At 37.1% G+C, this 26,676-nt stretch overlaps 1 protein-coding gene across 1 annotated transcript; it reads right to left on the bottom strand.

Moving 5' to 3' along the window:
* On the bottom strand, nt 1-25,642 carry LOC103476551 (B-cadherin-like). Its single transcript, XM_008428998.2, has 18 exons — nt 25,592-25,642; nt 23,072-23,177; nt 22,553-22,641; nt 21,170-21,367; nt 16,800-16,934; nt 16,470-16,625; nt 16,085-16,232; nt 9,730-9,902; nt 7,296-7,424; nt 5,391-5,576; nt 4,974-5,224; nt 4,684-4,826; nt 4,345-4,436; nt 3,242-3,377; nt 2,691-2,909; nt 1,212-1,342; nt 852-1,001; nt 1-764 (listed from the first exon to the last, which is right to left on the bottom strand). The coding sequence occupies exons 1-18, from the start codon at nt 25,640-25,642 to the stop codon at nt 552-554; spliced, it is 2,706 nt and encodes a 901-aa protein (XP_008427220.1). The 3' UTR covers nt 1-551.
* Nucleotides 25,643-26,676: the final 1,034 nt, after the last annotated feature.

Here is a 26,676-nt window from a genome sequence, read left to right as displayed (position 1 = left end):
TAAAATGTATAACTTTATATAAAAGTAAAACATTACATTTAAGCTTTTACATCAGAAATTATTGCATCAAGATTTAAAGCAGTAAAAGAGGCATTTATTATCAACTCAAATGTAGTTCAGAGGTCGACTCGCCTTAGGCTGGCTACCAGGATTTCATATGATTTCTGAAATGTTACTAATCTATCCTTGAAACAGAAATATAAAAACAGTATACAAAAAAAGAAAAAAAAAAAAGATAAAAAGTACCTTATTTTACCAGCTTCACACTATTTTTTTTAAACCATTGATACTACAAAATTTTCAGTGTCTTGAGATCACCATACCAGTAAGATACAAATAATAATAAAAAAAACTAAAATTTTTGGCAAGCCTAAAAAAAAAATAAAAATAAAGGCTTAGAAAGACCTCCAATTGAGAAAACTCATAAAACCAAACTCTGCTGTGGCTCAACTACCAATGAGCCTGAACTAAAATTCACAAAACATCTCACTGATGTCAGTACTTCAGCACACTTAAACTCATGCGGCTACTTTTCCTCAGTACTGATACATTTACATCATGTCATCATCTCCTCCTCCGTACATGTCTGCCAGTTTCTTGAAGCGAGGGCCCCAGTTGCTGAGGCAGTCATAGTCCTGGTCTCCATCGCTCGATGAGTTCAGAGACGAAATGCTTCCAGCTTCAGAACCGCCTCCTTCATAATCAAACACTAGCAGAGAGTCGTAGGGGGGAGCAGTCGGGTCGTTATCTGCCGCCTTCAGGTTCTGTGTTGTAGAGTGAAATGCGTTATAATGCTTACAGGCTTATTTTTCAACAAAAGTACTTTTTTTTTTAGTGGGTGTTCAACTCACATCATCAATGAAGCCGCCGATATCTTCTGGGTTGGCGGGCCGAGGTTTGTACACAACAGGCCGTGACTGAAAAACTGGAGCCACTTCATCCCTGAACACATGGGGACGGTTGTCCAAACCACGGTGAAGAACACCCAGATCAAAGTAGTCCTAATGGAGAATAATGCAAAATAAAGCTTCCTTTTAGATTACAAGTCATGAAAACAGTCACTGGATTAAACCACCAGAAGAGCTCGTTGAGAGTGAAGTAAGATTTAAATACGTTCTCATGAACAGTTATAGTCATCAGCCCCATGTAAAAAATATTACATGTAAACAATGTTCCAGAGTATAAATCTTGATTATATAAGCAGCATTTACCTGGTCCTCCTCTCCACCTCCCTCCTCATCATAAAAAAAGATGTCGTCTCTGACATCGTTATCTTGGAGTAAAGGTTGTTCCTTCTTTGGCCTGTTTTTATTTGCCAACAGCAGCAGCAGCAGGACCAGCACTGAAAGAGCATAAAGCTGACATGATTTTTCATTTCAAGAGCAAATTAATCCCATTAAGCTGGAAGGTGACCACTATGGACTGAGTGTGTCTTTAAACACTGGAAAAGTAGATTAATGATACTACCAAAATATGTCCTGGGTGACCTCATCAAGTCTGCACATATAATTACTCCAGTCAAGACTGAGGGAGACCAGCATTCAGCTGAGAAACTAATCCAGACAAAAGCAGCTCATGTCACCTTCAAAGTGAAAATATCTGACATGACTCTCTTCAAGTAGCAAATTCAGTAATTTGTTCTTTTACTTAATTCATAGTTGAACTTTGTCATTTAGAGACTGAAAAGATCAAAACCAGGGGTCCTCAAACTTTTCCTGTGATGGCCACATAACTTTTCCCTTCTCTATTGGGGAGTTTGTAACAGAAAGTGGGACTATTGCAGGAGTGCCTAAATGTATCGTTTTCCAGAAAGCACAATCAAATAGCATTCTCTGGGTTCTTCACAGAAAAAAAAAATCCAGGAAGGATTATAGTCCGTATTTTCTGAACTTTGAGCTGCACCGGACTATAAGCCACAACCCCACAGTTAAAAAATAAAAAAATTTAAAAAATCAGTAAACATGCACATATAAGCCACAGATATCTCTGCCGCTCCAGGTTTTCCCACAACGATGCAGCAGCAGCAGAGGGCTGGCGGACAGCCACAATTTGAGTCAATTGAATATCACATTTATTAGGGTTGAAAAAGAAAAAGTTGCCAAGATTAAATTTAACTGAACTGATTACGGTGGTTTCCGAAGGCAACTGTAATAGTAAAAGTGCTGATCCTTCCTGTCTGATACTAGCATGTGCTAAATGAAAATGGGCGCTTTCTTCTTTAAATTTCAACGGCAACTTACTGAATCCTAATATCGATACCTCAGATTCTCATGATCCCAGTATGATAAAAAAAAAAATATAAAAAAAAATGTTTCCCCTCAATGCTATTTAACTGATCAACAACATTTTCAAATGTCAATTCCCTATTAAAACCTAATTCTGTTTTAGTGGGCGCTTTCCAATTTTGACTTCCAATGATTCACTTCCTGCTAAAGAGCCCCTGGTGGTTGAAGAAAAATCCACATATAAGCAGCTTATAGTCCTGAAAATACAGTATATGAAAAAAAATAAATCTGAATGCTCTCTGGTATTGTTCAGGGGGCCGGACCAAATGTGGAGGCGGGCTGGATCCGGCCCGCGGGCCATAGTTTGGGGACCACTGATCAAAATCATTAGCAATTTTTCTTCAGACCAACTTTCATTGAAATAACCCATATTCATCTAGAACTGTGGTAAATTCTCAAACTCACTAAGTAGCAGTAGGACGCCACCAAGTATTCCCAGGATCACTGGCAGGTTGGAACCAGCACCACGTATCTGTTTGCAGCTCACTTCTTCTCCAGTGCAGTCACACACTTCAACTGTGACTGTGCTGACCTGAGGCAGGCCCTGGTTGTCTGAAACCGTCATGATCACCTTATAAAATCCACTCTCCAGCTCACGGATCAAAGTCAGAAAAATACCAGTTTCTGAAAAAGAAAAATATACAATAAACACTGTTACAAAACTAATTCCTACCTTGCCAATTGTTTTGTCAATACAAGTTTCTTTTCATAAAGCTTTATTACATTCTCAACACAAACATTTAGATTTGTTTTATTCAGGTGATCTTTAAGCAATATTTCTAATTTACAGGTTAATGCAGGTTTTATTTGCAGACGTAACTTTGGCTTGGTCAGCTTCGGTCTGCCAGATTAGCAGAAAATTCAACAGGTCTTTGGAATCATTTACATCACCATTATAAAAGCAACACATTGTGATATAATTGTTAGTTCATATCACTCATTCCTAGTTTACATACTGTTGGGGTTCATCTCAGCGGTCCAGTTATTCTTAGTAGAGGAGTCCTTTATGATGACGCTGTATGGAGAAGTAAAGCCTGGTCCATCTTTATCTGTTACAGTCAGCAGCTGACGAGCTGGTTTCTTGTTGCACACCTGTGGAAACAAAATGGATTTAAACCGCTGATGGGATTATGCTACAGTATATTTGTCATTTTTTATTCAACAACTGAAAATTAAGTCAAACTGGTTAACTGAGGTGATGCTTGGTCAGTGGCACAAGAAGTGGGGATGCACTGTACGCAACGCATAGGGGCACAGCACTAGAGGGGGAACTAAAACGATGTGGGGAAATTTTTTTCTTGTCAGCATTTTCTGTATTTAACAGCTGTTTGTGCATGTATGAAATGATCAATAGAGTAACGGCACTGATCAGATGTCCCTCTTCTCCTACACCTCTTCTCGCGTCGCTCTCTACTCCCACATAAGTCTTTTGGGGGTGAACCCCTCCGAAGCCGCGCTTATTCCCTCCCCCTCTTTTTTAAATCTGAATTGTTGTATACAGTGCACTTGACAAAAGTGAGGTAAAGATGGAGCAGCAGAAGGAAAAAAAAAATAGCTCTTTGGGGCACCAAACATGGAGAGGGTTAAAGACATTGGAGAAAAGCTTTTCAAAATGACTGAGACAGTAGGTAAGTATAGTCAATGTTTAGGGTTGCCACCGTCCCCTAAAATACAGAATCTTCCTATATTTGACTGCTGAATGTTGCGTATTGAACGATACAAGACGTAATTTGTTTCGTATTTCTATAAATGAAATAAAATTTCACAATAGAATTACTGTATTTTATAAGTACATGAATAAGGGAAAGCTGTATGGACATATTAAACCTGGGGCTGGAGGGAAGAGATGGGGGGTGCTGTGGGGTGGATGCCCATGGTGTGTTCACATACGCCTTAGAAAGAAAGTATGTAGTAATGCCCCTATGCTTGGTGATGACGTAATCAGCCGGAATCAAAACAGAGCAAGCAGGAAGCAGAGTAGTTCTCGTTTTGCACCCATTTAAAAAAAGGTAGGAGCAAAACAAATTATCTGGACCTGGTTTGGGTGGAGGGTACATACTTGAAATGAACGATCCTCAACAACTGGGGCGTTGTCGTTGACATCCTCAAGTTTAATGATTAGCGTTCCAGTTCCTGTAGCTGGGATCTGATCTGGAGACATGGAAGAAACAGTAGTGAAGCATGAATAGTCATATTGACCCTTCAATGATCCAATCAGGAAGAAGTAGAAAATCTCTACAATAAAAAGTGAGAAATTCAGAACTGCTACAGGTAATGATATTCTATTCAAATACTTAATGATTTGAGTTTTAGCTCAAATTATTAAATTCCTTTCAACTTGCACTGATTCATAAGGATTTCTTCCAAAACCATTAAGACTGTCAAATCTCACACCTACCATCATCATATGCACCAATAAGGGCTGTGTATTTCTCGTCCTTGACAAAGCTGGATTCTCTGTCCATTTCGGTTTTCACTTTTATCATGCCAGTATCCTTATCAATGTCAAACCACCCAGCTGGGTCATTGAGTATCTTATACCTGAACATCAATGACAAAAACTGATATAAACAACACAAAGCAGGACTTTGCAAGCAGTATGATGAAGAGATTAGTATTTATCTACAATATAAATTTAGAATATGCATTCTGATATTCCTCAAGTTGTAGAATTTTCAGGTTCCTTACATGACTTTCTGTTTGCGTCCAGTGTCTGGATCAGAAGCTGTGTACTGCACCACAAGGCTGTTCACAGCAAGGTTCTCGCTTTTGGAAACATGCTTCTCTTCCGATTCAAAAATGGGAGGTTCATTGACATCCTCCACTGTCACCACCACTGTAGCAGTGAAAGTGGCCAATTGAACAGAAGGAGCAAAAGGAGCCTCATTCTCCACTGTGACCAGTAGAGTGTGCTTACTGGTTCTCTCAAAGTCCAGACCCTGGTTTAGTGGAAGAAAGGTTTAGTGTCAACTCAGACATTAACAGCTCAGGGTGAACTTCAGATCATAAATGTAATAGGAGCTGAATTTTGTTTAAAAAAAAAAAAAAAAAAGCTCTACAATAGTTAAATTTGGTCCAACAATCAGAACCTGCTGGTCCTCTTACCTTAGCAGTAGTGATGATTCCTTCTTGTTTGTTTGTTCCTGTTTTCACAGTAAACAGATTTCCTGGATCGCCATCAATGATGCTGAACTTTGCATTCCAGGCAGGAGTATGAGGCTCATCACCATCTGTCACCAGCATCTTAACAACTAGAGCATCTACTTTATTCTCTTCAACTGTGGCCGTATACTGAGAGGAGACAGAAAACATTTTTAAGGTTGGTCACCACAACAAATTCCAACTCATCTTCACACATTTGCATACACAACTCATCCTTTAACCCCTGGGGATTCTTGGCTGACCCAAATGGGACATCCTGCTTTACTACTTTGATTCTCAACATCTCAGTCAGATTAAAGGTTAATTCCATGGAACTTGACCAAGACTTTTAAGTTTCCTTTTAAAAAATTGTTGTCCCTGTGATTATAAGTTATGCAGAACAAAATATATGCGTTTTGTGCACACACAAGACCTTTTGTTTCATTTTGGTCCCATTGACTGCTATTATAACCACATATTTTCAGTGGACAGTTATTCTAGCATTTTAAAATAACTTTTCAATAAAAACCATACTAATCCAAGATTCTGCCTTCAAAATACAAGGAAAACTTGTTTTGGGTGTGATAACCTCCCTGATGTTACCACAGGCCCAGTGCATTTATTCAATCAAGTTTCAATGGGGAAAAAGTAGTCCTGGTGTGTTGGCAATGATGTAAAGGAATGGTGTGAATGTGATGTATTTTATGTGTGTGTGCGTGCGTAAAATGAAGTATGTTTTGTATATGTTTTCTCTATCACAGGAAAGGCCCATGTGTGGTGTAGCATCTTTGTATAGGTGCAGCTGGCAATCAAAGTTAAATTTGTTTAAGTTTCTTTATCAAGAGAAAGAGACCGCTCTCCTACGGGCTCTTTGCACGTCTGCTTCCACATTCAGGGTTAAGCAGCTCTGTCGTTTCCAGTCAATTGAAAATGGCATTTTACACTGGTGTTTGCAGGGTTTGCCCAAGGCAACAATTAATGATGTACATCAGTGGTCCCCAAAGTCGGTCCTCGAGGGCCGGGATCTTGCATGTTTTAGTTCCCTCCCTGGTTCAGTACACCTGCATCATATGATGGCTCATTAGAAGGCCTAAGGAGAACACTGACTTGCTGAAGAGATTGTTACTACAATGAGGGAGAGAACTAAAATATGCAGGATGACTGTTCAGGTTGGGAGTTGTTGCTTTTAGAAAAAATATGGCCGTGTTCCTTAAGGTCTCCGTGTTATTGTGTTTTATTACTTATGCATGCTTCTTGTGAAGAGCTCAAATAGGATGGTGTTAACAGCAGCGTGTACAGGCGGATCAGTTGCTCAGCTGTCTGGCTGTGATCTGCTCACTCGTTCCCATACATTTGCTCTTTCAGGCTGAATACAGAAGTGATTCCATGGAAATAACACAGGGATGGCTCCTTTATTTACCATCCGTCTCCCATCAGTAGTATTGGGCTGACGAAGCTGATCCGCAGTGAAGTGAAGTACATCTTTTGTAAGATGTACCGTTTCAAGTCACATATGTAAAGTGTGTCAGTTTTAACTCATTAATCCAAAAATAATGCGTAAACATCAATACTGTTAATATTTTACCTGGTCAAGGCTGGAACATTCACATCAAAAAGATTAAATTTTGCTGTTTATTTTTGAGAAATATTGCATATTTTAGGTTTTTCTCCATCAAAAATTATTATTTTTTTTAACAAAACAGGCATAAAACAGAAAATATTTTTAAAAATTGAGTAAAATGGTCCTCCATTTTAAAAAATATTTGTGTTTTAAGAGCAACTAATTTATAAATGGAGACCTTCAAACAAAGGAACACATTAACAAAGTAACAACAGGTCTTAATAAAATATACGTGGTGTTCTACTTACTTCTGACTGTGTGAAGACTGGAGCGTGATCGTTGCTGTCCGTCACTTTGATAATCACTTTGGTAAATCCAGTCAAACCTTCTCCGTTCATGTCAGCTGCCTGTACTTGCAGTTCATACTGAGGGATTTTCTGTTGAATGAAATGCTGACTTTAATTAAACAGGACACTTGTAGTTTGCAGTCACTGAACTGAAGGAAATTATCTTCCCAAAATATTCAATCCTCATCACTTGCAGAGCTTAGATGCCTTTAAGAGAAACTTAGTTTAGAAAGTATTTAGGCTACAACAAACTGTACAGAGCTCATTCTGAGAAACATATCAGAAGATTTCAAGTAGAGAAATGACATGACAAAAAAAGATTTAATGAAATTATGCCAATTCATAAATTAGGTCTGCAACAGGTATGCTTTAGAACATTGACTTTAATACAGGACACTGCAGGTGAGGTGGGGGAAATGTTGGACACCAGGAAGAGCAAGAACAGTTGTGCATGTGGAGCAACACCAACCGACAGAAACAACACAAACCCAAAGGACACCAGAGGTTGGTACACAGGTAAGTTGGCTTCAATTTTAAACCTTGCTGACTTGCTGGAGGGATTTTACAAGGCTATAAACTGAAGGAATGACTTGTGTTAATATTAGAGAAGTAGTTATCCGTTACTAGTAGCCCTGTTTGCTGAGCCGCATGAAGCTGATCTCAGTGAAGAGCCGAAGACCAAGGTTTTATAAGACAGAAACAGCAGTCTTATATTGTGACCTGATGAATAATATTCATCTTCAGACATCCTGGCAGCTTGATATGCTTCAGCTGTCAAGAGAGGTATTGGAAGTCATCCACTCACAACATGGAAGCCGATGCAACATTAAGCTAGGAGCTCCTAGAATATCCCACTGTCATCCCAGTGGGATCTTCCATTTAAACTGCTTGTTTGCAGTTAGCAATAGTCACTTAACTGTTGTCAACTCGGGTCAGAATTTTTAAAGATTGGAAGGAGAGATCGGTCAAAAAACTGCAATCGCATGACTGCTATACATTTGCTGTACATTGCAAAAGTGGCAGATGTGAGCATTTAGTAACCAATTTTCTGCAATTTTTCTGAAAAACAGTAGCAGTCTTTTTTTAATTTTTCCAGTATTCTTTGCACACACAGAACGATATGAGCGCATTGCATCTCTGCAGCAATCACAATCTTGATTTGTAATTTAAAATTTCTGAGATGGTGTTGAGAAGCTCTTGCTCTCTCAGGCACTGATTAAAATGACGTAGGTAATGAACTTTAATAAATACACTTTTGATATAATCCAGCATATTTTCTTGATAATTATAATAACCTTGTGCTCAGTGCATTTCCCGAAAAATTTATATTTCAATGAAGAACCAACTAAAGACTGCCGTTTTCGTACTTTAAAGAAATGCCTCATCTTTTCATGTCAACTTCAGTTAATTATAAGGTATAAATCTCAGCATGATAGACCATAATATTTAGAAATAATATTGTAACTTTGTTTCTTGGGGTTTTTATTCTTGGGAATTATTGATTGATATATTCTTAAATATCCGACAACATTGAATTGTGAAATAGCCTGGATAGGGCATGATTTAGTTCCAGTGACTAATAAATGTGATATTTAATTGACCTGTTATGACTCAAATGTTGGGTGTTGGGTGTTATTAAAAACAAGTTTTTGTCCAAATTAAGGTGAATTCATGGTTCCCTTTTCCACATAATGTAACCGGTAGTGTTTATGACAAAAAAATAATTATGTGATCGGTATCGGTGATCGGCCCTCATGGGTGATCGGTATCTGTGTCGGCAGGAAAAAATCTGATCAGCACATCTCTAGTATGTTTACTGGTTTAAAAAAAAAAAAAAAAAAAAAAACCACCTTTGGGGTTGCGGCTTATAGTTAGGAAAATATGGACTATAATCCTTCCTGGATTTCTTTCTGTGAAGAACCCAGAGAGGGTTATTTAGTTATTATTTCATTAATAGTGTCATTATTCATTTCCTGACTTGTTCTGTGAAGAACCCAGAGACGGTTATTTGATTGTGCTTTCTGGAAAACAATACATTTTTACATTTAGGCACTCCTGCAATTGTCACACTTTTTCTGTTGCAAACCGACTCCGGCCCCCCACCAGAGAAGGAAAAAGTTGTGTGGCCCACACAGGAAAAAGTTTGGGGCCCCCAGATCTACACCTCATCAATTAATAAAAACAGTACAACATTAAGAATTTTATCTTAATTTTAAGCTTCAAACCTCACTCAAAGAGTTCAACTAAAATGGCATATACAAAATTTGACAGCAACTTCTGCTTTTGAAACTCTACATAATCTTCTCAAATCTTTGCATTTCATAAGAAAAATGCATGTTAATTGTAGACCAGTTCTGATTTTAGTCAGGTTGGCCAAAACTATCAGAATTCTCACCTCTCGGTCCAGCCCAGCTTCGTTGACTTTGATGAGTCCAGTTTTTGGGTTGATGGTAAACATGTTGGGACTGGGCTGCTCTGGCTTCTGACTCATTATACGGTACCCAATATCAGCATTGTCAGTATTTGGATCATCAGCATCTGTGGCCTCAACCTGAATCACCTCAGTACCTAATCAAGAGGAAACGAACAGTCAGAGAAGCAGCTATTAAGATTTAACAGTGAAGGCAAGATGAACTAAGAAGCTCCCCACTTCCAGATAATTTAGCATCAATATCAAAGTTTTTGTTGTTTATTTTAGATCAGTAAAGGATTTATTTTAAAACAATTAACATTTTCATTATTTTTACAAGCAGACACCGACTTCTGATTTGAGTGTCAACGTAAATGACCACGCTGTAAACGGGCTCCCAAAATATCTAAAAAATTTGAAAACAAAGCCCCATCAAAGCAACAAGAATGTATGCAAAGAGGTGAAAAGAGACAGGGGTCAGCGAAATACTCCAAAACTTATGCTTCGAAGTAGGGGTGTAGCGATACACATCGTATGGTGAAATTATTGTATGAAGATATTTGTTGAGCGATACAATTCGCTGCGATTCAATGCATTTTTACGATTTTAGTGACATTTTGTGTTCCACAGACTTGAATTTAGTTAACTGAAAACTGATTAAAAGCACCAACTACACAATACCTGACTGATTGGACAGTCTAACAGAAAGCAGCTGGACAAAATGAATCACAGATGTAGTAAGAAAATTTGTTTCAGTCATTTAATTCATGTTTAATTAAAGTTTAGTTCAATTTGACATAAAACTCAAAAGTTTAAACTGTAATCCAGGAGCAGAGTGGGGAGATTATCAGCCTCTGTAGACTCTCAATATGCAAATGATTGCACTTATGTTTTTTTTCTTTTGGACATTGTTGCTGCATTTTGGAATAAAAATGCATCCACAAATGCAGTCTTTTGGACTATGGAGAAAAAGGCTTTTCTACCTTGGCTCCCGGAGTTAGCTGTGGCTATAAGCTGCTTTCTTCTAACTGCTAAAGTAGTGGCTCCGCCTCACCCCGTAGTGATCCAACTCCTTGCAGCCACGCAGCACCGCTATTCCCCTACTTGGTTCTCTGAGTAGTTGCCTCTCAGACTGCCAGGATCTCATAGTACTCTCGGTCTCTGATACTCTTTCATTTTCATTTTATTTATTTATTTCGGACAGACAGAAAAGACAATCAAGAAAAAAGAAAATGGCATGAAACAAACATAAGAAATGAAAATGTAAAACAAATTCTGCCCACGTGACATGCAAATGTTATATTCTGTTTAAAAAGAAGCAGGTCTTTGACTGTTGCTAATAAAAATGATCAGCCGTTGTTATCTATCCTCACTGTGCCGCGGATTCCGGCTGGGAGTTTTTCTTTGTCTTCCTACTCAAAACACAACGCCGCTGCATCAGTTTTGGATTTTATCAACTGATGTTCATTCTTCAGGTAATCTTTATATACGCTTCTCTTTCACGGTTACTTGCGCAACTTTACCGATTCTCACCAACAAAATACAGAACATTGTTATTTATTAAAGATGTTACATTTCCAAAAACACAGGAATCTAATGTTTCGTTTTGTATGTTTGGAAGTAGGCCTGTCACGATAACAAATTTTGCAGAACGATTGTCTAAAAAATTATTGCAATAAATGATAACATTGTTTCAAGACCTTTTGACACCGATTTAATGGAAATAACTAATAATGCATGCGATTTCTTGCCATGGATAGATCCACTTTATTTTCAAAAACACATAACACTGGAACCAAAATTAAATCAGTTTCAGTGTTAATGGATTCTCGGTCTCAATCAACAAAAAACGTACTTGAATAAAAACTAAACAACAAAGCCAAAGTGACTGATTTTCATTCAGTCAGGACTTTACACTGACTCTAGCCACATGCATCACAGGTAGATTCTAGTAAAGCATTGATTAATGCCTGATTTTAAAACTTAGTTAACTGGTCTTATAGCCATTATTTTGTGCCCATGTGCCTGGACGCCACGACAAACCTGATTGAACCGTTATACCAAGGATTTCTGTCGGCTAATGTGTGGTCTGGTTTTGAAAAGTGGAATATGGCTGAATGGGTAATGGGGTTACAGGATATAAGAGGCTTTTGACAGGAAAATAATGGACAGTTGGGGGAAAGACAAAGAAGAATATCTAAAGATGAACGCCAGACTTATGAGGCAGAGTTGGACTGAAAAAGCGGAGAAAAGGACTTTGAACATTGAGGATGTCGTCACTAAAATAATAAAGTTACAGATAAAACTGGAGGATAAACTAATGGACCAAGAGAGCCGTGCACAAAGAGAGAACATGAATTGCATAACAATGGATTTATGGTGTACCCAATACAGCACTACAGGTCTCTCCAACAATGAGGTGACGCCAACTTTGGTTTCCTATTGCAGCTTCTGATTCGGGAAATAGCTAAAGGGCGATTCCTAACTGACCAAACTACAACATCAGCTGACCAAACTACAACATCTAGACTCTTCAAACAGGGAGTGAATTATTCTCAACTAATAACAGAATATTTAAAACCAAGAGAAGGATTTGTGAAACTCGAATAAAGGGCAGTTTCCACCAGGGAATCAGGCATTCCCTGAAAGACTTTCCTGTCTCAGAGGCTCTGGCTCCACCAGATCACCAACCATTTCTGAGAATGAACCACCACATTGTCTTCATGGTGTAAGGACCTTTTTGTTCGTTTGTTTTTAACTGAGCAACTGGCTACATTTTTAACAGCAAAAACTGATGTGTTTACAACACTAAGTCCTTAATAAACATGATTTGAAAATAATTGGACAAAATGTATTCCCCTCGTTATTCTACCATTTCTTTTTTATACATTGTCCACAGTGAACCCAGTCTTTCATCTGATGACTACTGGAGATGGGCACCACCAACCCCCTTCACCACCCTGCAAGGATTAGCAAGATGGTGAGGGGGGAGCTAGTGGTGATAAGATAATGTATGGACGGATGGATAAGTCCACATCTAAAAAATATTCATAGTTAAGGCCAGCATCAACTGATATGATATTGCGGACCACTTTTTCTATTTCTAACAGATGCAGGCAAAGACAACACCCAGAAATGTTTCTTCACCCCAGGCATCTGGTCCCAAACATCATCAGTTTTGATGCCTTATACATAGCAAGTCCACAACGTCTTAAAGTTGTAAGTCTTAGAATTTTCTTTGTTTTATTGGACTCTTTAACATACAACTGCTTTCTCTTTTGAATTGCTCTATTGTTCTTTTTTGTAGGTTCCTGCAAAGTGCAGTGAATGGGAATGTTCCGTCGTTGATCCTCACTCTTCATAAGGAGAAATGTCAGTTTGTCTGGAGTAATGCGACACCGAATTAAAATGAATGAATGAATTTAAATACTCTGTCCTTGAAGTATTTCTCACATTTCCTCTAAAGTGCTTATTTTTTTTAACTGTACCAATTTTCATAAGCATATTTTCTGTAAACTTAATATTTGACAATTTGTACAATTCTCTGATAGTATATTTTCAATGTACTCTTGAAAAATATTAATATATTGAACACAAAGTAATGCGTTTCACCTGAAAACTGTTGTAATTGATCCTTCTGTGTTCTGCTAGCCTGATATGTTTGCATGAAGCATGTAATGTAATGTACAAAGTGGCAAAGAATAATAAGACATTAAATAACTAATGTCTTATTATTAGGAATTGTACTTCATTAGGAATTGTAATAAACCAAAAGTGTAATTGGAGCATACTGAGATCACACTACTAATATATAAAGTGTATAATGCTCATATTTAAAATACATTCTACATATATTTTAAATGTAATTCAATCACAAAAATAATACACTTAAGATATACTAATGAGGCATTTTTATTTTTACATAAAAAGCAATATACTTAAAGCATACCAAGTATACCCTTAGTTGGTTCAAAAAAGCATGTCATGGTACACTTTAAATTGTAATTTTCTACAATTACTATTAAAATACATCAAACACATATTTAGTTGTTCCAAAATAATATACTTCAAGTTAACTAATCCTCAACTAACTTGAAGTATAATGATGATTAGTCTGGCTTTAAGTACGCCAAGATTTAACATGCTTAGTATATTTAAATTTCCACCAGGGTTATACTGTACCATAGGCTGCCTGTATGGATAACACAGAAGTAGAAGCACTTCACAATGTGGAAAAAAAATATATATATTGGTCCTTATGGGTTGGAAAGTAATTAGTTACATTTGCATTTATTGCTGTAATTACAATTTGTTTAATTTTCCTTTAAGTTGTTTACAAACCATGAACTTTACTTTTCCTTGAATTTGTTTTAAATAAAGTTATTACATTTGAAATTATATCTGTTAATGAGTTAAGATAAAATATAATAAAACACCAGAAAAAACAGCATTGATCTTTCAGCTGGATTTGTATTAAGATCTCATGGTGTGACATCAATGGGAAGACAGAGGAGCAAGAAAAATCTATTAAGTTTAGTTCAAGTTAAAGTCTGTGAAAAAGAAAACCCCTCGCTGTACTTAACGCATCAATTTAACTATAAGTGTGAGAAAGGCAGCAGCTTTATCATACATGGTAAACTTGAAAAATATTTTAACAAATGTAAATGTCAGTTTTATCAGGTTCTTGTTATGATTTGTATTGACTAAATTTTAACAGGAAATCAGGTTTTGGAGTCGGTTATTTAAAACCATTAGATAAAATATTATAAATTAATGTCCCATTAAAAATACACAATATTTTGTGTTGCTTTTATATTTATAAATGTTTGAGGCCAATATGTTCTTATTTTCTTTATGATGAGCTGGACATTTGCTCATCACAAAGTAGCTAAATTAACGAGTAATGAGGTACTTGTTACTTTGAATATTAGTAACTTTACCTGTATTTACATGCACTTTTTTTAAAAAAAAGATTTTTTGGCTCTCAAATAAAGTGGTCTTTATTTGAGAGTTAATCGACAGGAAAGTGGGTTATGGGAGAAGGAGAAAGCATGCGGCAGAGGTCCCTAGGCTGAGAATCAAACCTGTGACAGCCGTGTTGAGGACTAAGGCCTCCATATTTGGGTGGTGCTGAACCCCTGCACCACCACAGCAAACAAGTGCATTTTTTTAAATATAAACTTCAACATTACCGTTTTTTCTCTTGAACAAATTAGTAATTGTTGTCTGCACTTTTATCAGGTTTCGATTTTGCTTGAATTAAAAATTCCCACTGTGTTATTTTGAAGTCTCTGAATGCTAAGCGGTTTATTGTTCATCCTGTCCCAGTGCAAGCAGCATTCTTTTATATCTGTGTACCACCTGCGTAAAATGCCCCAATGCTTAAATCAAATGCACCAATCTGATCAGTAACTACTGTCTAAGAGGAAGACACGCGTTCTATGTGCCATCGTTTAATGAGTGAAATCTTGGTCATAAGTTAATAAGCAGTTGTTTGAGGTGTGCTGTCCTGTTTTAATTGAGTGAAAATAACAAAAAAATACAACTTGATACTTTCCGTTTGTTTTTAATTGGGATGTTTTGTAACACGCAGACAGATGTTATAGCAGAGAATGGTTTGAAGACTGCTGACGAAAACTACAAGCTCTGGGAGGGAAGATGGAGGGCAGAGAGAGGCTGGAGGAGTAAAGGCTCCACTCAGCATGGACAGTTCAGAAACAATTCAGAATAAGAAAGAGAAAAAAGCTATTTATAAGCAGTTTAAATGCATATATTTAAAAGATTAGAGGCACCCAAGTGTAGGTGATTGCCATTTTATAAAGTCCTGCAGCTGTTCGCACTGTGTGTACTTTGAATTAGATACTGGATTTTTTTTATTATCTAAGCCCCTTTACTATAAACAAGATTGTGGAGGGAAAAAAAATGTTTTGTGACAAAACATCTTGGACGTAGCCCACATCTGTGCAAGACAGCGAGTGTCGTCACATCTCCGTCCTAAACCAAAAATGTTAGTCAGTTTACTTTTGGTTTATTTGGTGGCTTGGCGCTCTTTCTGTAAGCTAAATGTGATCCACCTCAGGTGGATCACATTTAGACATGCACTGTGAAATATCAGTCAAATATCAAAGTCACATCCTGATTTTGATATTTAGTATAATAAAAAAAAGAAAAAAGAAAGCAGATTAGATCCACTGTTTTGTGGGCCATACAAAACAGGCCCACAAAACTTTTAACATTGTTTAGAGGTTCCAGCCAAAAGTTCCAAGAATACTTATAATTTAGTTTGAAAAAAGTAAAAATTTCTCTTTGCATTGTCATTATCTGAATCCTGGGACTTTACCTTTTTCCGAGGCCTCTGGAACTTCTCCCGTATAGGTAGCTTTAGTGAAAATAGGTTTGTTGTCATTCTGGTCAATTACATTGATTACAATCTCCATAGGCTCCTCTGCACTTGTAGTACCTCCTGCTACCACAGCATGGGCTTTAAGCTGCAAGAACGATAATTTCAACATATTAGAATATGGTCTCTTTGATTTTATGTTGCAAGAAAATGTATATTTTATCTTTCCCATTTTATAAACTATATTCAGTATTTAAACAGAGATGACCATTTTTATTTGAGTATTTTTTTGTAAACTTGAGAATTGTTTCAGAAAATTGTTTCTCGACTTTCTTTAGTCTCATCTTTAACAAACAGGCTTAAAGCTCCAAGAGAAAACACTGACCGTGTATTTGTCCACTTTCTCTCTGTCCAGTGCTTCTGTTATATACAGATCACCAGTGTCTCTGTCCATGATGAAAAGACCAACAGGAGGCTGATCAGCTCCAGGACCAGTGATGCTGTAAATGATCTTCTTCGTTTTATCGTTATCAGAGCGAATCTGGACAACACAGACCACAAAGTTATAATGAGACATGTTTAAGCAAAGCACAAAAAAATAGAGGAATACATCTTAAAGTACAATGTATAATTTAAAATGCAAATAAAATTACACTGAATGTCATTTTTCTAGCATCATTCATACATACACAAGCATTAATATTAATTTCCTTACCTGAACAACAAACTCAGGAAACTTTTTTCTGGAATTCTCAGCAACATTCGAAGGAGGGACAACCCAGCCTCTCTTTCTCCTCTTCAGTCCTGGATTAGATTTCGGGAAATACAGAATGGGAGCCTGTGGAGCATCCTAAGAAACAAAGGTAACACTTAATTTGAAGGCGGAGGTCAACATTAAATAAGAGTCCTTTCAATGCTTTTGCAAGTAATTTAGAACATGCAACATCCAGGTCCCTCAACACCCCCCAACAAAGAATGTGTAGGCTACTTTGCACTGACTATTATTTTATTATTAATATTACTATCACTATTGTAGATGTTTTGATTTTTATGCTAATTTCTGTATTTATCAAGATAATTTTCCAGAGAACATGGGAATAGAAATTATTTTCACAGGCGTCTACGAAAAATGCAATGAATATTCAAGTTAAAATTTGTAGGCCTAACAGCAGCCAGAGTGCAAAAGATTTGTTCTTTGACCATTTTCCAGTTGTTAAATCTTCCACAAAATGACCAGATAAAAGATGTACAACATGCCAGTTTAAATTTGATCTATTTGCAAAACATCTGAGCTCTGCAACATTAAAACATGGATAGAACTGTAACTACATTAATCATAGCTCTTCTTTTCAGCGTTTCCTGTGGTGCAGCTCTGTGCTGCCTTCAGGAGAATGGGACATGAGAGTATCATCCATAAAATTTCCCCCTCATGGCATTTACTGTGCAAACCAGAGCTTTCAGTGGAAGAACAAAAGTTCTAGGTCCTTTTAATGCCATACAAATATGAGGAAGAAACATGGATTATATCTTTACAAAGACCTGTCTATTGATTATATAGTTTTACAGAAATTACAAAGAACAAATCTTGTTCTTTATAAAATCCTAATGAGTCAAATTGAAAGTGTCATGGAGTCAACAGCCACATGACATTAACATTGACATAAAAAATAATATTGAAGAAATAAATACATCAAATCTAATTAAAAACATAAAAATAAGCGATAAGTTATTTACTGTTATGTTCTGTAAGATATATTTATTCTAAGTACTAGATATGGTCTTAAACCCATGGCACTTCAACAATATTTTTACCTTTTCTCTGGAAATAGTGTCTGTTTATTCTTGCCATACAGTTCTCTGTATTAAGTATTGCTTGAAAGGTCTTGCAATACCAGTTTATTCTTCTGTATTTATTTTAGTTTCTTAGTTTATTCTTGCATTTTGTTCTTCATTCATTTCCATTTAGTTTCCTTTGATTAGTATTATCCTCTCTTGGTTTATTGCTATGTCCACATTAGTTTCTTTCCTGTTGCTAGATTTATTTTATCGTTTATTGACCACCAGTAATCTTCACTCATCACCTGCTGCGCCACCGAATCGTCATGCGTTTTACATCATGTGTTGATTTTTCACTGTTCAGCGTTGGGTTCTCCATTTTTATGCCATAATTCACAGTTCGTCGCACCGTTTTATGTCCCGCTTCTTCTGTTTTAGAGTTTTGCGCAATATGCGCCTCGTTTTTTGTTTTTTTTTAACCCCGTATGGTGCAGTGCGGTCGGGAACCGCATCGATGGGGAAAAGGCAGACTGACAAACTTTTTAAAACAAACAATTTCGGTATTCTTGATTATTGAAATTTAAAAGTGCTGTGGTTCTGTTGTTCCATCACACCAGTTTCATACCGGACCACTTACAGCACCGGTGTTAATGCTATAAAATGAATGCTACAAAATAAAGTTTTAGCAAGTTGCTCAAAGTCTAAACTGGTATTGTTGTGATTGTAAGGTGTAAAGTTTACCTTCGACCAAACGCCCCCCAAAGGAATCCCAGCGCCCCCATTTTGCAAAAATTTCCACCAACTTCCCGTCTCGTCCCCTTTCCTCTAGCCATGCCCAGCGCCACTTGTTTTTAAATCTTTTCTCAAGTAAACACGTTTCTTTACTGGGTGAGACAAACTCCATTTTCTTTCATATCGCGTTTGATTAAACCGCCAAAACGAACGCATGCGCTTGTTTTCTACAAACCGTTTTACAGTCATTGGTCAAGAACACGGGAGCTAGAATTCTGATTGGCAGACATCTTTGTTGACGGAGCTCTTTAAGCCCGGAGACTATAGTTTGGTTGAGGCGGACTGTTTGTCAAAAGCCGGAAATCCGGCCCCCGGCCGGAGCTCTTCAAGCCTACATACCATGAACATGAATAAGCTTTCATGAATATTTAGGACTGTTGTCATAAAGCAGGGGTTCCAAACTTTTCCTGTGAGGGCCACATAACTTTTCCCTTCTCTGGTGGGGGGCCGGAGTCAATTTGTAACAGGAAAAGTGTGATGATTGCAGGTGTGCCTAAATGTAAAAATTTAGTGTTTTCCAGAAAGCACAGTCAAATAATCCTCTCTGGGTTCTTCACAGAAAAAAAAATCCAGGAAGGATTATAGTCCGTATTTTTCTTACTATAAGCCGCAAACCCAAAGTTTAAAAAAAACAACAAAAAAAAACAGTTAACATGCACATTTAAGCCACATATATCTCTTCCACTCCAGGTTTTCCACAACGATGCAGCAGCAGAGCGGGGCAGACACCCAAAATAGGTCAATTGAGCATCACATTTATTACGGTTGGAAAAGAAAAAGTTGCCAAGTTTAGATTTAACTGAACTGATTACAGTAGTTTCCGAACGGTAACTGTAGTAAAAGTGCTGATCCTTTGTGTCTGCTATTAGCATGTGCGAAATGAAAACGGGCGCTTTCTTTTATTTCCAATTTTGACTTCCAATGATTCACTTCCTGCTAAAGAGCTCCCTGGTGGTTGAAGAAAAATCCACATATAAGCGGCTTATAGTCCGGAAAAATACGGTATATGAAAAAATAAATAAAAAATCTGAATCCTCTCTGGTATTGTTCAAGGGGCCGGACCAAATGTGTAGGCGGGACGTAGTTTGGGGACCACTGTCATAAAGAGTCATTCGGTAAATTATGACACTTAATACAAAGTTGACATTATACAAAATGTCTTTATGATAACTTGACATTAACCAAGAAATCATTACCGTTTAAACTTTACCTTTAATAACATAAAGTTACCAAATTTTTAAAGTGCAATCAGTAATACCTTTATATCAGTAATGATTTCTTTGTCAACTTTGTATTAAAAGTGTCGTAATTTACCGAATGACGCTTTATGACARTMATAAATATTCATGRAGGCTTATTCATGTTCATGACAGTGTCATGTCAGTCTTATTCACCCCCTTCAAATAAAGTGTTACCGAAACAAATATATTTTAATCAGAAAACAGCTGAAATGAAATGGCTTCCAGAAAAACAAATGCATCCTGACTTCAAATTTAAGAATTGCAGTCTGACATGAAGCTCTTAATTTACATTTCCTCTGAGCCAAAAGCTCAAATGAATCAGTCATAAAAAAAAAAAAAAAGTGGGACATGAAGACAGTACAAACTAACAAAAAAGTATGGAAACAGATTATGTTAAATACAGCCACAAAGGAGCAGTGTTTCACAGAAAAACATTTCTGCATTAAAAGCATTTGTTCAACACATCACAGGTAGAGTGAGGGTTATCCAAGTACAGAGCCCATAAAAAGTATTCACTTCGTTGGATGTTTTATATTTAGGTCTGACCAGCCATGCACTGTTGTGGCCTTTTATAATCTCCGTTTTTCATTATGCTTCAGTCAAATGAATTGGCTTTTGGAGGCCGAAACATATCTGAAAACTTACCAGATTTGGTGGACGCATTAGGCCTACATAAAATGTATGCATTTTAACATCGTCAAGAAAATCATAACAGAAACAGCTCAGCTGTGTCACTCTGTAACTTTCAAAACACTGTGCACATTAACCTGTGGAGGCATAAAATTTGGTCCTCTTCTAGAACTCACGAAGACCTACAGAAAAGTCTCTACAAGTGTGTATTTACCTCCGCGGCAGAGACTCCAAACCCCTGAGACCGACTCATCGAACCCCATGGGTTCAATCAAACCCAGGTTAAGAACCACTGCTTTAGCTGGATGCCTTTGGTCGTCTTTTAGAAAATGTCATTGTCTGGCAGATGGAAACCAACTGTCCTCCAGGATTTTACTGAGCTCTAATTAAATTGTGCTAATCACTTTAAAGGTGGTGAATATTTAAGCAATCACTTGTGATCTTGTAGAAATCAGTTTTCACTTCGACATTTAATGGGGTTTTGCCAAAAAAGCCAAAATGTTCATCATGATTTATTTAAAAGGGGAAAATTTTGGAGGGGGTGAATACTTTATAGAAACAGTGCGTCAGTAGTCAGATTTTATATGCTCAACAAAAAAAGGGAAAAAAAAATACATTTTCTGACCCATGTCTATGCCTTTCCTACCTGTTTAGTGGCTGAGTCCACCTCAATCTGATCATGAAGCTGGATGTTGTGGTGATGCTCAGTATTCAGATTGTTATTCCCATGATGATGTCCATCATACAGCACCATGGCAGATACAGTCAACTTCTGACCCTGTGAGTCCCAGGAGTGGATGAAAAAGTCCCGGTGACCCTCATGAAGGACAACTTGTCTCTTTACCTGGAGTAGGAAGACCACAGTAACTTCAGCACAGCACAATGTCAGAACAGAGTTTGAAAAATAGGACCTCAGGAAGATAATCTTAAATCTATTGTTTTCTTAAGCTTGAGACTAGCAGCCTCACAAGAAGGGTTGATTTTTTTTTATCTTACTTTTAAACATTTACTTAGCATTGTAATTTTGTCAACACCTACCTGCATATCATAAACTTATTTTCAGAAAAGTTCAAAATGACTTGAATAAAGGCTGAGTTGCATTTCCACACAAAGTGTTTCCAACAGGTAGGTTATATATCTTGAAAAAGTGTTCAGATATGGCTAAACTAAATCCACAAATATTTCTGATAGCTGTCAGGATGTTGTAGCTGTCAATACTATGTTTAAGAGGGTTTTCTGGCTATAGTGGCCTTTTTTGATAGTATTCACACAGATGTCTTATTAATTCCAATTTCTGCCACCTTTACAGAACTACATTTTAATAATAATAATGATTGTAAGGCATTGTAGCCCCTAGGGGGAAGTACTGAGCTTCTAAATTCAAAGGAAATACTGTGTCTGAGGCAGGGTTAGTGTACCGTTAGAGCATGGGTGGCAGGGGATGGGTGTTAAAAGCCTGTCCGAAAATGTGATTTTCTTGTATTATTTTGATCAATTTTGAAATCCACAAGAGGAATACTTCATTCTACAGTTTGTTTTTGTAATTTTCAGCCAATACATATACTCACTGTGCATGCTAATTTTTTTTTACCCTTTACACTTAAAGCATTTTTGACTGCAAAAAAATTAGCTGAAGAAAGTTGATTGGATTGGTTTTTATTTAGGGATATTAATACAACAGCATACCACACAGTTCATAACTGAAAACCATGCAGTATTTCTGTTCACTTCCCAAGTATGCTCTATTTTGCTCCCTAAAATACTTTTTGTTTTGAGGTTCCAACCAACCAAAATGAGAAAATGTTCAAGGGGTATGCCTACTTCAGCAGGCAAATGAAACAAAATGGCTTACGAAAGGTTGGATGGAAAAAAAATGTGATATTAGTGTTTTGGTTTTTTTTTCCCCAAACTACCCTGAAGTGTTGCATCACCCCATACTTTTGAATCAGTACTGAAACTCAAATATGTAACATTTTGTAACTTGTGCACCTGTAAGGATCTTTATGTAAACATAAACTGAATATCTCACCGTTACCAAGCCATCTGTTTGGACCACAAAGCGGCTGTCATCTGTGCTGAAAAGAAATCTGGTGCGGTCCGTGCAGTCACTGAAGCCAACTGGAAATGAACAAAAATCACAAATGTTCACAAACAGAAATAGTGCATGGATTATCACAATCAGGGCCCAATATAAAATGATTCTGCTGTAACAGCAGGTTAACAAGTCAAACAAAGTGATAGCTAAAATAAATGTTGCAACAAATAAGCAATAGTACGTACACAAGACAAACCCAGAACCTAACTCTACTTTGTGCCAGCTTTTATTCAGTGTTTGCCGCACCATTTGAAAAGCCAGCAGAACAAGTAGAAACCTGACTGAAGATTCCCTGAGCTGCAGAAATGAGTACAACACAAGAACTGAATAACTAATCAATAGCTTCACAAAAAATATCCTTCAAAGCTAGAAAACCAGTATTATTAGAAACAGGTAATACTAGCAATAAAAATGAGACATTGACATATTCTGTTCATGAAAGGCTCACCATACCTTTGCCCAGTCGTGTGCCTTGCTGCAGGTGTTTTCTGGTCACTTTGAATATTAACAGCTCTGACTCAAATCCAGGCGTACATGATGACTCCTCTGCAGCCACAGCCTGGGAGATGACAATGAGCATTTCATTCAGGCCTGCAATCCTGGGTGTGTAACAGCAGAATGCACACACACAACTACTAATGGTTCTAAGGTAGTGGGAAATTGTCAAATGATGGTGGACGAAACAGAATTTATTTTAGGACAGCTTGAGAAAGCAAAGAAATGGCCAACATGTTGCTCAAACAGAAGGTGCTTAACAGTGAATGTTGTGTCAACATCTTCATTTTAATAACGCAAGAGAAATAGCTTCAGGACTAGAGAGTAAAAATATATTTTAAGATATTATAAGTAATAAGTGCTCACAATCACCAGATGATACAGTTGTGTTTTTTGAAGCCATGTTTCAGAGGTGGTCAGAATGAACTCTAAGGCCTCAGGATTATCAAAAGAAATGGTCATGACTTTTAAAAGTCAGATATTGAAGTTGTCAAAAGTTCCTTTATCTTTTGGTAGGTAAACATTAGCATAGAAGTTACAGAAAGGTGACAAACTAGCCACAGCGATTAAAAGCTGCCAGCCCAGTTCCAGATGATTTCAGCCATTTAAAAAAAATAAATAAATAAATGTTCATATCCATGGCATTAGTAGATTTTAACCCTTTACATTTTCACAAGAGACCATCGTTAGGTTTGTTGGTTTTTTTTCTTTCAGCTATACAACTTTCTTGTATTACTATGTGGCTTGATGTGACTGAGGCATAATGCATCAAACACTGCATCAGCTGTGATCCAAGTCTGTTATATATCCGCAAAGAGCAGAAGAAAAGAAAAAAATCAATCTGCCAGTTGAACAAAAGCATAGATGACACTATAGATGCGTTACAGGAATGTTCCAGCTACTACGACTGATAAGTAACAAATATTCTACAGAAGAAACAGCAACAAGCATAACAGTCTTGTTAGGCTGTAGAAATATAATATCTGCAGCGCATTACACAGGTTCAAATTATCCTTTTATTTTCAGCATGCAAGAGCTTCTGTTTTGTCTTCAGCAGTCAGTACCTACAAAAATAAAATACTGATAATTTGGGAATCTATATTACAAGCAAATAACATGCATATAAATACAGCCTTGCTTTGCACAGCAACCCATTTATTAGGAAAATCTACAGGGTTCTAAACTGCTAACAGAGATCTATGAAAGGTAAAAGAGCTTTAATAACCTAAAATATTAATAGATTAAATTATTGATTTTTGTTACAGTCAGTTTAATAGGTTGGGCAATATGGATTTACAACTTTAACATTTTTAATTTATATGTATTGCAATAATAAGTTTGCTGATAGAATTTTTAATTCACCATTTTAATTAGATCTCTTTATCCATCTTTGCTTAAGGTGCAGAAGCTCAAAAACTGAATACTGCTTCAAAATCCAAACGAACTGGTATCAGTTTCTCCTTTCAATTTCATCCAGTTGTGAAACTAAACAGAACAAAATTCTTACATTCAATCTTATTCCCAAATGTAGATACAGGTTATATTTCTAACCATACCATTGGTTTTGGATTAGTAAACAGACTCTAGTAAATTTCATTACCAACAGCTAGTGACTGACTTCTAATTATTTTTTACAACATTAACAGAATCAACTGCAAATCCCCTCTTGTTCTAATGTGTTTTAGGTCTATAAAACAAAACAATACACTAGCCTCTCAACAATACAGCCAGCCTTCCACTATAAAGCTGTTTGCAATAAAAACTTCATATCTCGTTTATAAAAGAACTTCAATTTTTATCAAATATTTTCTTCACACAAAAGCAGCTTAAACCTTTTTTTAAAAAAAAACAATGTTAACTAACCATTGTTCGCATTTAATATTAGCTATTGTTTTCCAATCTCATGTTTGAAATGTTTTTACAGCTTATGAAGATCTCGAGTGTGTGTAATTTGTGCTATACAATGATTGTTAACAGTCCAAACAACAGATTTCTACAGTTTTAAAGTCAATAGTGACGTCATATGCCCTGTGGAAGAAGAACCTGAAGGGACCTCAGTTTTAATTTATAAAAATCCAACATGGCGAGTCAGCCTGCAGTCAACGTCACCGACGGAAACAGGGCGAGGCACTACTTCACCGTTGTACACCGCAACGACAATTATCCATAAAGCAATTAGTTTAGAGCAACCGTGTGTGTGTGTGTGTGAAGTCAGGATAGTTTTCATCCACCTTCACCTTTAACTCTTAACATTCACCCCAAGAACCTCCTTATTGCTACCCACAACATCCACAAGAAGCAGTAACTAAAACCAAATTAAATTTACCAACCTAAACGCCTTTTTAAACGCTCTTTGGAAAACAGGATAGCCACACAAGTAAATAAACAGTAACATTAGAAATAACAGATATAACAAATAGCAAAACATGTCGAAGTAATATTTAAAATAAAAGTCAAAACAGCGGGAAAAAGTCCTACCTGGAAAATGACGAATAAAACGCCCCAAACCGCAAACCAGGCGGTCCCCATTTGTGTTTGAAGCCGCTTATAAAATCCTTCTGGTAGCTAAAACGTAGAAAAAACAACTTTCTTTGTATTCCGGTGCGTAGCGTCTCCCCTTTTGCACTCTGTAAGTAGTTTCAGCGTCTGAATGTGATCAGTCCCGCGAGCTGATTCAGGTACTCTCAGTGTGACGTCAGCTCACAGGTGCGCCCCGTTCCGGCTTCCTCATATGGTCATAAAGCGCCACACCTGAGGAAGGAGAAACCAGAAGTTTCGATTACTTTTCTCTTCAGGACAAGCTCGCAGATTTACATAAGATAGCGGTCTGTGGCATCCATCCGATTCACTATAGACAGTGAGCCATGTGTAACTTCGGTGAGCTGCTCTCCATTTAGTCTCATTTCCTTTAACTGACAATTTGTCCAACGAAGATCCCCTCCCCCACCTTCTCTTTCTCTCTTTCTCTCTCTGTCTCCCACACATACACGCACACAATCACAATCCTATTTCTAACTAACCACATATCAAATCAGTCCTTTAAATCTGCATTTAGCATGTGAACATAATGTAAATATAAACAGAACAATAACTGGGTCATCAGACTCATACTTAAAACTATGAGCATATTGACAGCTGTCAAAGTAGCTTAGGTTTCAAGTTCCCCATTTTCATTAAACAAAGAAAAGAAGCATACTTTTTGACATCCAGGAAACGTCCAGAAAACAAACTCAGAGCTATCATTAAGTTTCAGTTGACTAAACTTATATTTACATAGAAATCACTCATCCATAAGTCAAAAAAAAAATGGATGAACATTGGTTTGTGGAACAATCTTGTCCATTGGGACTGCTCTGGAGTGGCAGTCATCTGTAAAGTATTGCTGGGGCAGAGGAGTGTTTGGTTGTTATTGTGGAGTCCTATTGGTGTTCTGTATGGCATGGTTTGTGCGATAGGGTTGCCAGTTCAGTGACCATTGCCACACTTGCTTTGTTGTCGTCCCTGGTTTGAGTTGTGTTTCTTGTCCTTACAGAGATTTTTAGGTGTTTTTGACCCGATTTTCT

This window comes from Poecilia reticulata, linkage group LG15 (genome assembly GCF_000633615.1).
Source record: "Poecilia reticulata strain Guanapo linkage group LG15, Guppy_female_1.0+MT, whole genome shotgun sequence".
NCBI classification, from domain to species: Eukaryota; Metazoa; Chordata; class Actinopteri; order Cyprinodontiformes; family Poeciliidae; genus Poecilia; species Poecilia reticulata.
This window is presented reverse-complemented; position numbering and strand designations above follow the sequence as displayed.